At 41.2% G+C, this 12,553-nt stretch overlaps 1 protein-coding gene across 1 annotated transcript; it reads right to left on the reverse strand.

Annotated features, from left to right (window-relative positions):
* Positions 1-620: 620 nt before the first annotated feature.
* Positions 621-8,357, reverse strand: LOC308653706 (small EDRK-rich factor 1). Its single transcript, XM_081302372.1, has 3 exons — positions 8,174-8,357; positions 7,284-7,392; positions 621-898 (listed from the first exon to the last, which is right to left on the reverse strand). Exons 1-3 carry the CDS (start codon positions 8,178-8,180, stop codon positions 826-828), a joined length of 189 nt encoding a protein of 62 aa, XP_081158498.1. The 5' UTR covers positions 8,181-8,357; the 3' UTR covers positions 621-825.
* Positions 8,358-12,553: the final 4,196 nt, after the last annotated feature.

The raw sequence follows: 12,553 nt of genomic DNA on the forward strand, positions 1-12,553 counted from the left end.
GCATGGCAAACAAACAACAAAAACCTCAGGCTAAGCCAGGTGTGGTGGTGCACCAACTACCTGGAACAGCAACTAAATGAATATAAATGAGAGGCCTCAGCACGAGTTCTACTTATGGCTTTAAATTTTTTTATGAATTGTAACTTATTCATACAAAAACCAGTTGATTACGAAGCAAAATTATTAGTATTATTTTTTGGTAATGGGATTAAACCCCGGGGCACTTAACCAATGAGCTGCATCCCCAGCCGCCCCCACCCCCCGCCTTTTATGTTTTATTTAGAGACGGGGTCTCACTAAGTTGCTGAGACTGGCTTTGAACTCACGATCATCCTGCCTTAGCCTCCTGAGTAGCTGGAATTACAGGCATGTGCCACCATGTCCAGTACAAAGGAATCTTAAATTCAAATTATACAATCAATATTTCTGTGTGGATTTGGGGGTGGAACCCAGGGCCTTGTGCGTGCTAGGAAAGCACTCTACCACTGAGCTATATCTCCAGCCCTATACAATAAAATTAAATTTACAGATCTAATTTTAGAGTTATATAAGGGATGCAACTGAGTCACATTACTTAGCTACTAAATTACATAAATTTCACGGCTGATAAAAAAAATAATGTTCACCAATATGTTACATGCATGGTTAGTACTTTATTCTTTGAAGAACAGTGCTAAAACATCACACCAAGGCTGAAAAGTAAAGTTTAAAATAGACAGTTTTATAAAGATAAGTTATATGTAATGAATGTTCACTCTCAAGAAATCTTAGAGCATATGATGCACCCAGTTGGCTGTAGCACCCAGGTCTTCCAAAGGCCATTCGTCATTTTTCTCTTGTTTGCATAGACTTCTTCTCATTAGCTGCCTTCTGCTTTTGTTGCATGATCTCAGAGTCCCTATAATGGGAGAAAAGGCTGTTAATTTGTCACAGAAAAACTAATTTTTGTTTTCTATACATAACTCATTCAGTACTTTAGAAGACTATTTATTTTGGGGACTAGGGAGCTTAACCACTGAGCCACATCCCCCATCCTTACCAGGGAATGAACTCAGGATCACTCAACCACTGAGCTACATCCCAACCCTGTTTTGTATTTTATTTAGAGACAGGGTTTGAGTTGCTTAGCACCTCATTTTTGTTGAGGCTGGCTTTGAACTCTCGATCCTCCTGCCTCAGCCTATTGAGCTGCTGGGATAATAGTCATGCACCACTGCGCCCAGCAGAAGACAATTTTAAAAAGTAGATATAAATATGCATGGTTTCGGTTTTTATAGATAACAGAATGGAAAGGCAAAGACTAGAAAGCCTTTGCAGTCAGATCTTATTTTGAACACCAGTCCTACTGTTATCATAACCTTGAGCAAATAATCTCAAAGTTCTTTCAGAATTGGAGAAATTTTGTATATAAAGGTTGTTCTGAGAAACAGTTATGAATATATTTAAAAGTGTCTGACGTTAGACAGTTATATGCAGAAATAATGGCAATTACTCTAGGTTGTTAAGATTAATTCACTCTAATTTTCTTCCTGAAAAAGGAACTCAGGAAGTCTCCTAGACATCTTAACTAGTACCTAGGATCAGTACACAGATGTTATGAAACAATTCAGTTTCTTACAAGCCAGGAGCCCAATAGCTAGTAATTAAAACTGGCTTACTCTTAAGAAAAGCCAGATATTCAGGGTGCTTTCTTAACCCTTTATCTCTAACTGAACTTCCATATGTTATATTAACTGTGAACTCTAACCAGACTATCTGGACTAGGTGATTCATGAGTTCATGGGATCCTTATTTTACTTTTTAAAAAATTTATGGGCTGGTGCTGTAGTTCAGTGTTACGGAGTTTGCCTAGCATGTGCAAGGCCTGGGTTCAATCCCCAGTACTATAAGAAAAAACAAAAAGAAAAAAAATTTGCATTTTGGCACGGGACATTTAATTTAGGGCCTTGCACATGCTAATCAAAGTCTCCACCACTAAGCTACACTCCTAGCTGCATATTGTAAAAATATACTGATGACTATATATTTAACACCCACTATGTGTCAAGCACTACTGGCTCGGCCTAAATCTGAGTTATTGTCTCCATGTTTCAGATATTTTTATTTTTTTTATTTTTTTTAGAGACAGAGAGAGAGAGAGAGAGAGAGAGAGAGAGAGAGAGAGAGAGAATTTTAATATTTATTTTTTAGTTATTGGCAGACACAACATCTTTGTTTGTATGTGGTGCTGAGGATCGAACCCGGGTCGCACGCATGCCAGGCGAGCGCGCTACCGCTTGAGCCACATCCCCAGCCCATGTTTCAGATATTTTAAAAAAAGCTTAGCACTGAATGATTTTTCTCCAAACCATATAAATACCAATGTCCGTCCAATTTCAAAGTCTAGGCTTTTCTTTGTTATTGCAAAGATTTAGAATTACATTTTAATTGAGGATTGAATACCCTTGTCTATGACTAAGACATTTATGCAAAGCCAACAGTAAAAATAAAGAAGGAAAAACAAGACAGCTACAAAGAAAAAATTATAGAACAACAGAACAGTCATATAGTTACTTTTGTTTGAAACTGAGCTCTGTTGTGCTTGCTATATAACCTTAGTAATGTTACTGCAGTCCAAAGCTTTAGTTTCCTATCCTACACACTGGTGTGAATACTATTTTTCTGGTTGGGTCCTTTAGTCACAGCAATGAAAAAGCTGACTAAAACATAAATTGGTACCAAGAAGTGGGATTGTTTTGTGACTATCCTGACTATGTGGTTCAGAAGCTTTTGGGATCTTTTTTAAATTGGCGGGAGGAATTTTGAGATGTTTGGTAGTGCAAGCTGGAAATGCTTTAGATTGTTGTAAATCGAGCTTAGTGGCCAATTCTGGTGGGAGCTCAGAAGACAATGCCAATAGGACCATGGGCTCAAGAGGATTCAGAAGAGGACTCTATTGGAATTTGGAGTAGAGGCCATTCTGACTGAGAAGTTATCTGCATTTTGCCCATGTCCTGATACTTTGAGACTGATTTTTTTAAAAGTAATGGACTTCTTAATCTGGTGGAAGAAATGTCTAGACACCATAGCATTCAGGAGGTGGCATGGATATTACTGGTGGCTTTTAGCCAAATTTATTGTGATAATCAGGAGCAGAAATCAGAGAAGAAAGATTTGAAACACTTGGACTTGAAAGGCAGGAGTAAAACCTGGGCTAAGGAAGTTGCAGTTGTTAAAGACATTGCTGCTACTAAAGAAATCCTGAAGACTTTGCCCAGAGACAATAAGAAAGAATGCTTGAGAGAATCTCAGGACCTGGTAAGACCACACTCACATATCCCAAAGCCACACCCCCAATGCCCACCTCCTCCAGACATACCCTACCACCTTCAGTTATTCCTCACATAGGGATTAATTCACTAATTGAGTTAAGGCTCTCACAACCCAGTCATTTCTCCTCTGAACCTTCTTGCACTGTCTCACATGTGAGCTTTTGGGCTCAAGAGAATAAAAGTGAAAATTCTCTTGAGAAAAGAGCAGTGGGGTTCTTTCTTGCACAAAGAGGCCTAAGAAGTTTTTTTCAACATGCTCAAGTCTCCTCTGAGACTCAGGGCAAGCTTGCATTGTGAGTTCCTGTAAAATTAAAAGCAACTTACAAATATCCAATATAGGGCTGGGGATGTGGCTCAAGCGGTAGCGCGCTCGCCTGGCATGCGTGCGGCCCGGGTTCGATCCTCAGCACCACATACCAACAAAGATGTTGTGTCCGCCGAGAACTAAAAAATAAATATTAAAAAATTCTCTCTCTTTCTCTCCTCTCTCTCTCTCCTCTCTCACTTAAAAAAAAAAACAAAAACAAAAAACAAATATCCAATATATAAAGGTACAGAGGCTACCCAGGCACTCAGAGGCTGCTACAGCTGTGGTCCCTGGAGGCTTTATTACTGCTTAAGATGCAGCAGAACTTGGCATCAACCATGTGGTGCTGATTCTGCATGAATGCAAGATGCTGGAGTTAGAAGGTCTTGAGGCTTCCACCAAGATTTCAAAGGAAAGCCTGGGAGGTCAGGTAAGCTGCAGCAGGGTCAGAGTCCCTGCAAGCAGCCCTGAGAGGGCAAAGTGTGGAGAGGTGAGGAGGAAGCCTAAGCTGCAGTGGAGACCTCCAAGATTAAGAAATGCCAGTAATGTGGGACATTGTCCTAGGAAAGCTGCAGGAATCAAATAGAGACAAGCCAAAAGAAAAGCCAGTTGGGCTGTAACCAACAAGGCCATGGGGCAGAGCTACAGAAGCCTGGTGAACAGAATATCACCATGTCATATGCCCCAGATGCCGGACATGGAGCTATAGAACTTGTTTGCCCAGCTGGACTTCAGTCTTGCTTTGGTCTTAGCCCTTCTTTCTATATCCCCCCCCTTTTTAAAAAAAATTAGATACTTGTAAAATTGCTGGTAATTTTATAGGAACTCACAATGCAAGCTTGCCCTGAGTCTCAAAGGAGACTTTGAACTTGAATTTTTGGAAAATCTTGGAACTGTTGAGACTATGGGGACTCTTGGGAATGGACAGAATGGAGCTTTTGTGGGCCAGGAGTGGAATGTTATGATTTGGATGTGAGGTGTCCCCCAAAAGCTTACATGTGAAACAATGCAAGAAGGTTCAGAGGAGCTGGGTATGGTGGCACATGCTTGTAATCCCAGCGGCTCGGGAGGCTGAAGCAGGATCATCATGAGTTCAACATCAGCCTCAGCAAAAGCAAGGCACCAAGTAACTCAGTGAGACCCTGTTTCTCAATAAAATATACAAAATAGGGCTGGGGATGTGATTTAGTGGCCATATGCTCCTGAGTTCAATCCCCGATACCCTAAAAATAAATATATAAAAATAAAAGGGAAAAAAAGGAAAGTTCAGAGGAGAAATGATTGGGTTGTGAGAGTCTTAACTCAATCAGTGAATTGATCCCCTGATAGGGGTTAACCTAAGGCAGGTAGGGTGTGGCTGGAGGAGGTAGGCATTGGCGGTGTGGCTTTGGGATATATATTTGTATCTGACAAGTGGAGATCTCTCTCTGCTTTTTTTTTAATATTTTTTAGTTGTTGATGGACCTTTATTTTATTTGTATGTGGTGCTGAGTCTCAAACCCAGTGCGTCACAAATGCCAGGCAAGTGCTCCTCCACCAATCTACAACTTCAGCCCTCTCTCTGCTTCCTGATCATCACATGAGCCACTTTGCTCTGCCACACTCCTCTGCCATGATGTTCAGCCTTACCTCAAGCCCTGAGGAATGGAGCTGACCTTCTATGGACTAAGACCTCTGAAACCATGAGCCCTCAAATAAAAGTTTTCCTCCTCTATAGTTGTTCTGTCAGATCTTTTAGTCACAGCAGTGAAAAAGCTGATTAAAACAATTATCTTGAAAAAGGCTATGATGTGGGTCTGGGGTTGTAGCTCAGCAGAATTGCACTTGCCTGGAATGTGTGAGGCACTGGGTTCAATTCTCAGCACCACATATAAATAAATGAAATAACCATCTATCAACAACTAAAAAATTTTTAAAAAAAGAAAAAAAAGAGCTATTATGAATAGAGATAACACAGAACAGCTAGCACAGATCTTTATAAGGAGTAACTTTATAAGTAGTTTTATAAGGAGTACTCAGTAAATAATGGCTATTTCTGAACCAAACTCGAATAAGTTCTGCAGTAAAAAGACTATTTCAGGGTCACTTATGTATTCCACTTTTACCCCAAAGTGGGTAAAAAGAAATTTAAGGCAAAGCTCATTGCTTAAATAACAATTGTCACTAGAAGAAAGTGTAAAGTGATAGTGAAGGATTTTGACCAACAATTGAATCTTTTTTAATTTTTAATATTTATTTTCTAGTTCTCGGCGGACATAACATCTTTGTTGGTATGTGGTGCTGAGGATCGAACCCGGGCCGCACGCATGCCAGGCAAGCACGCTACCGCTTGAGCCACATCCCCAGCCCCAACAATTGAATCTTAACTGCAGCTACACAATGGAATTACCTGGGGAACTATTTTTTAGTCAGGTTTAATTTATAACTTAGGTAAAATAAATATTACCCAGCATGCTTTTAATGACCAACACCAGGCTAATTAAATCAGAATTGGGGCTGTTAATCCCAGTGGTGTGGGTGGCTGAGGCAAGATGATAGCAAGTTCAAGGCCAGCCTCAGTAACTTAGTGAGACCCTATCTCAAAATAAAAAACAATAAAAAGGGCTGGGGATGTGGCTCCGTGGTTAAGCGCATCAGTACCAAAAAGAAAAAAATCAAACTGAGTACAGGGGCAGCTGTGATGCCAGGTGATGCCCATGTGCAGGACTGAGAACCACCCCAAGTCACAATGAAGCACATTTAGTCAGTCACTGACCTCCAAGTTCCATAGAAACAATAAAATTTGATTTTAGAATATGGGGTTGGGGGTATACCTCAGGGGTACTAAGAGACCTAATTTCAATCTTCAGTCTTCTGCATGCACCAAGAAAAATAAAAAGATTTGAGAGTAAAATTAACCTTTGGTTAGTTTAGTTTTTTTTTTCTTTTAAAAAACATGAATGCATTCATTTTTCACCTAAGCTCTCACTAAAGTATTTCTGTGGCTATTCTGTATTACTTGCCATATAGTTTTTTGCAGTGTTAGGAATTAGACCTTAGGGCCTCAAGCATACTAGGCAAGCGTTCTACCACAGAGCTACAGCTCCAGTACCCCTCACTTTTTTTGGTGGTACTGTGGATGGAACCTAGGGTCTTACACATGCTAAACAGGTGATCTACCTCTGCGCTCTGTCCTCAGCACTATTTGTCATTAAAGGTCATATATCATCAAGCTGTTTACATGCATTCTCTTCAACCCAATGGCTCTTCAGGAGTCAGTGTAGCTACATGTACTTTTTTGTTACTGCCTCCAGGACAGTTATTTCTGTAATTGAGTCACTTGTCACCCAGACTAGTCTGGATAGGCTCACTGCTTTAAAGATGTATCCCTAGCATTTAACTGCTTTGTGTATGGAAGATGTTCTATTATTTTGCTGAATAAAACTATTATAGTTGTGGAGAAGCTGTGTGAGATTCTCTTCAAATCAAATGAGAGCCGTCAGAGCTTTAAATTCTTTGTCCACAGGTGGGGATGATGATTACTCCACAAGGTTTCAATATGCTTGGCACAAAATGGATATTCATAACTGTTATCCCCTTCTGTGCTTAAAAAATGCTTTCCATTTCCTGAAATGTGGCTTTAATAAAAATTTCAGTGACTTGAAAATTCTATGAGTTCCACTCACCTCTGCTTTCTCTGAGAGGCAGTCAAGCTATCCTCTTTTCTTTTTCCCTTGCTAATTTCCTGGGTTTTCTTCATATTTTTCTGGCGGGCAAGTTCTCGCTGATTTCCACCTACAAAGATAAATAGTCATGCTCTTTTCCCATCTTCAAAATTATTAATAATTGCATTTAAGAGCTTTTATTTAAAGGAGTTGGAAGTTTGCTTTTTAATGAATAAGCAAGCAGAACACTGCACAGAGGTGCTCCCAGATTTGACGAGGAAGCTTAAACGTAAATACCTAACAACTTAAGAGTATTATCATATCAGTCTAGGTGTTCACTAGCTATAAATACCCAAGCTTTTAAAACAGGCACTGCAATGGTATGTCTATACGGGCCAGAATTCCAAAATAAGTTCTAGCATCTGAAGGGTGTGGGTGGATAAAGACACACAGGAGATCCCACCTAGTTCAAGTTTAGCCCATCACAATTGGATTGTTAAAGCTAGCAAATGCAGATGCTCATAAAACATCACCTGTGAGGGCCAAACAAAAGAACTAGGGAGAACACCCAGTCCGGACTCCCACCCAATCCTCATCAGGCCTTCAGACTTCAGGTAGCAGCAGCTATGGACCGCCTCCAGCCTAGCACCCTTCCTGGGGTGGCTGTCGCCCCACGCCTCCTGGAGGTGTGTTCTTTACCAGGCAAACTCGCAGCTGAGGGCAAGGCGCCGGTACCACCTGGAGCCAACTGACCATCCCTCTGCCGAGGGCAGCCCTAGTCCCCGTCCGCGTGAACCCAAGGGGATTCACTCGGCAGCCCCCACTCCCCTCCCGCCGCGCCTCTGCCCCGGTGTCGGGCTAGGTACTGGGCTCCCTCGCCCGCCGCTTCCCTCACCCGTCTGCACACTCACGGGCCATGCCGACCACCGGACGGAACCTGGAAAAAAGCGACTCGGAAAAGCAACGGCTCCCTCGCACGCTTAGCTATCGTCGCCACCCGTCGATCTGAAAAACTGAGCCCGCGCCCGCCCTCCGCGGGGCAACGCCTCCGCTCAGTCCGCTAGCCGCCCAGCCCCGCTGAGCCCTGACAACAGCCGCCGGCGTGGCTGGCGAGCTACTGCGCGTGCGCGCCTGGGGGGTGGGCGGTCGCTCCCCGAGGGCGGGGTCGCAGCTCCGGAGCTTCGACTGCACCAGGCCCGGGGGCTCCTGGCGTTTGCAGGTGTCGGAGAAGCAGGTCCCGTGTCTAAGAGAGGCTTAGGTGTGTGTGTGGATTTCCCACGCACTGGGGCTTAATCAGCCTTTTTTGACAACAAGGGACAATAAACACTACAAAATCTTAATTTTCGACAAAGAACGTTAGCTTTCATTCAGATCCCCTTGCAGAGGCGAAAAGGGGAGGAAGGCGATTGAACAATTAAAGGGTTAACTGCGGATGACAGTGTGGACCATTTCTGTTTTCCTTCCTTATTCTAGCAAGCACCCTGCAAAGTAGGCTTCATTGTTCTCATTTTACAGAACAGGCTGATTCACAAGAAGGGATTTATAGAAGTGAGAATCAAATTTAACATGAACTCTAAACTCTGTACATTTCTCATTTTATCCCAGTGCCCTTGTCGCAGTCAGTAAGGCTTTAGGAGTTTTAGGTTACAGGCTCTCTGCTTGGATTGTGAGGTGGGAAGAAGAGGGCAGAATTTAGAATAGCTCAGAATAACCTCAGCCTACGCAAAAACTGGGGACCATCTGCCTTAGCTAGAAACAAACATGTGAGCCCTCCACAAGGCTGGGATGTAGCTTAGTGGTAGGATGCTTGCCTGGCATGTATGAGAGACTGGGTTCAACTCCCAGCGACAGCCACACACAAAAAAGAAGAAATGTTTGTGTGTTATGTTTGATCCGTATTTTCTTACCTATTCCATTGTTACAAAAAGAGACTATACGGACACCCTAAATTTGGTCAGTGTTTTTTAAAACTGTTTCATTTTGTACAATTATAATGTAGTCCCCCCCATATGGAAAGAAAAAAGGGGTTTTAAAAATTTTTTGTTTTTATTTTTGGATGATTTCAAATATATACAGAAATGTGGAAAATACTATAATGCACCCCCCCAAGTACATTTGACCAAACTTCAACAATTACTATCTTATAAAATTGCTTATTTTCTTTCTTTATTTTTTATTTATGGCACTGGGAATTTAACTCGGGGGCACTTTTTCACAGAGTCACATCTCCATCCCTTTTTGAGACAGGGTTTTTCTAAGGTGCTTAGAGTCATGTTAAGGTGCTGAGGCTGCCTGGAACTTGTTGTCCTCCTGCCTCCTCCAGAGTCACTGGAATCACAGGCATGCACCTCTGCACCTTACAAAATTGCCTGTGTTAGAGAAGGCAGGAGAAAGTGGCTCTGGAAATGCAACCTCTGGGTTGAAAATCCAGCTTTGTCAGTTAGTAGCTCTGTTAACCTGGGAACTCATTGTGTTAAAGCGTCCTTTACCTGTAAAATGTAAGGTACAATGGTACCTCCCTCATTGATTGATTAATATTTTAAGTATTTGGTGAAGCATCAGCATATCATAGCATTCAATATGTTAGCTATTTTTTCATTGTTCTGTCAACCTTAGCTTTGCATACTTATCACTGTTCCCATGCTCCTCCTGACCCTCTCTTTAATACTGCTTATAGATCTATTTAGTGAATCTCCTCCTCCTCCTCCTCCTCCTTTTTGCATTTCTGGAGATGTGAACTTTTCTTGTGTAACTTAAGCAGAAGGAAAAGATTAACTTTGTGGCCCACCTATTATAAAGAGATCATCTAAAGAGGGAGGGATGGAATGAATTTTGGGTTGGAAAGTGGGAAAGAGTTGTTTTTGTACAGGGCATGGTGGTATAAGCCTGTAATCCCAGTGTGTTGGGAAGTTGAGGCAGAAGGATTGAAAGCTCAATGATAAAGTGTCTCTGGATTCAATCCGCAATAATAGTTAAAAAAGCTTGTTTTTGTTTTTTGTTTTCAATTTATAATGATTGATTTTTTTCTTTGCAGCTGAAATTATAGTATTTGAGTTGGAGGGGTATGCATGATGTACATCATATACACAAGATATGTCAAGTGTGTCTTCCAGAGAAAACTGGAGATTTTCTTTTCTTTTCTTTCTTTTCTTTTCTTTTCTTTCTTTTCTTTTCTTTTCTTTTTCTTTTTCTTTTTCTTTTTTGGTACTAGGGATTTAATTCAGGAGTTCTTTACTACTGAGATGCATCCCTAACCTTTTTTATTTTCTATTTTGAGACATGGTCTCACTAAGTTGCTGATGCTGGTCTTGAACTTGCGACCCTTCTGTCTCAACCTCCTGAGTCCCTGGGATTATAGGTGTTATACTGGAGATTTTAAAATACTAATGACACTAAGAATTTACTCCACAAATTTGGGTGTGTTACAAATGTCTTATGACTGTGTTTAATAGTAAAAATTTAATCTGACTTTACTGCCATATCTTTACTAGTAGAAAACTAAATCTAAGTCATTATTGATTTATTTACCTATAAAATTATTGGAATGCTCTAGATTCTTGGTGGAACAGAACATTTGAAAGAAGGCCTTGTGTCTTCAGTTTGCATCAGAACATTCTGTCCAAATCTGTATGGTCCTACCAATGGCTCTAAGATCCCGAGACATCTTTTCTTTGGCAAGATTTTTTTTTTTTTTTTTTTTTGTACTGGGGACTGAACCCAGGGGTGCTTTACCACTGAGTTACACCCCAGCCCTTTATATTTTTTATTTTGGTACAGTGTCTCAATACATTGCTCAGGGCCTCACTAAATTGCCGAGGTTGACCTGGAACTTGCAATCCTCCTGCCTCAGCCTTACAAGTTGCTGTGATTAGAAGTGTGGGCCACTATGTCCATCTGGCAAGGTATTCCTTTTCAATTTTTGGGCTTTTAAAAAATTTTTGGTGCTGGCAACTGAACCCCAGGGCCTTGTGCAGGCTAAGCACTGAGTTTCTTTAAATGCATCTTAGGGAGGGAAAAGAAGTACAAAAAAACCCCAAGAAAAACAAGAAATTAAAAAAAATTAATCTGAGATCATGGTTTTTATCTCCAGAGTACTGGAGAGGGCCCACAGAACTTACAGACCTCCACTTTCTTCCCATTCTTAAAGTAATCTCTTAGTTCATCTCTACTTTCAGCCTTGCCTTCATATTTTCAAAAGCACTTGCTTCTTTTCTTTCTCCCTCTGGATGACCTATTTTTTTCAGCCAGTACAGGATTTTGTTTCTTTGATGTTTTGTTACTAATGTCAGGGGATGTTCTTATGGAATTCCCCTCTCCTTTCAAGAAGGAATCAGGCTTTTGTTGTTTTCATAAGTCATGGGATTTGTATCACAGGTTCAAACATTGCTTCATACCTACAGGGTGAGCCTTATCTCTGGTTATTTTGCCTCCTACCATAAAGGCCCCTCATTACTCTCTATTATTATTTAAATTTATTTCATGACATTGAATGTGAGTATACACATATATACCACACTTTGGCACCAGGGGTTGAACCCAGGGATGTTGAACCCAGGGGCGCGGAACCACTAAGCCACATCACCAGCCCTTTTCTATATTTTATTTGACAGGGTCTTGATGAATTGCTGGGACTGGCTTTGAACTAGTGAGTCTCCTGGGATTACAGGTGTGTGCCACAGCACTGGGCTAAGCAACCCAGTGATACTTTGTCTCTAAATAAAATATAGAATAGGTTTGGGGATGTGGCTTGTGGTTAAGTGCTCCTAGGTTCAATTCCTGGTACCAAAAACAAAAACAAAAACAAAAACAAAAAAATTTTTTTTGTTGTATTTCTTCCCCAGCCAAGAACATTTTATTACTGTATTGCTATCTCTTGAAGCAGATTAAGAATACTCATACTGACTTGCAGAGTTTCGATTACAATAATTTTTGAATGGGCAATACATTCGAAAGTACACAAGGGGGTATAGTGAACTGTCTTCCCAGGATGCTTAGCAGAAACCTGGTTCCTCTCCTAGGGTGCAAGTGTAATCACGCCTTCACAACAGAATTTCTAATCTATATTCTATTCAATTTTGATTTTTTGAAAGCTGGAAAATAATTTTTAAATTTTATTTACTTATGTTTTGGTATTGGGCTTTGAACCCAGCGGCCAATTTGCGATCCAGTTGCCTCAGCCTGGCCTCAGAGTTGCTGGGATTACAGGACTAAGCCACCGCCCCAGGCTTCAATTTAGAATTTCTGAGCCCTGGGGATCCCCATATACTGGTGTGCAGGCGCCGCTCTCATAT

The sequence above is a fragment of the Spermophilus citellus genome, assembly GCF_964194105.1.
Source record: "Spermophilus citellus genome assembly, chromosome: 1".
In the NCBI taxonomy this organism is placed as follows: Eukaryota; Metazoa; Chordata; class Mammalia; order Rodentia; family Sciuridae; genus Spermophilus; species Spermophilus citellus.

Excerpts from the sequence above, each read along its gene's own strand:
- LOC308653706 (XM_081302372.1), bottom strand. Across the intron at positions 899-7,283 it reads GCCTCTCAGAGAAAGCAGAG|GGACTCTGAGATCATGCAAC; the intron begins GTGAGTGGAACT and ends CTCCCATTATAG.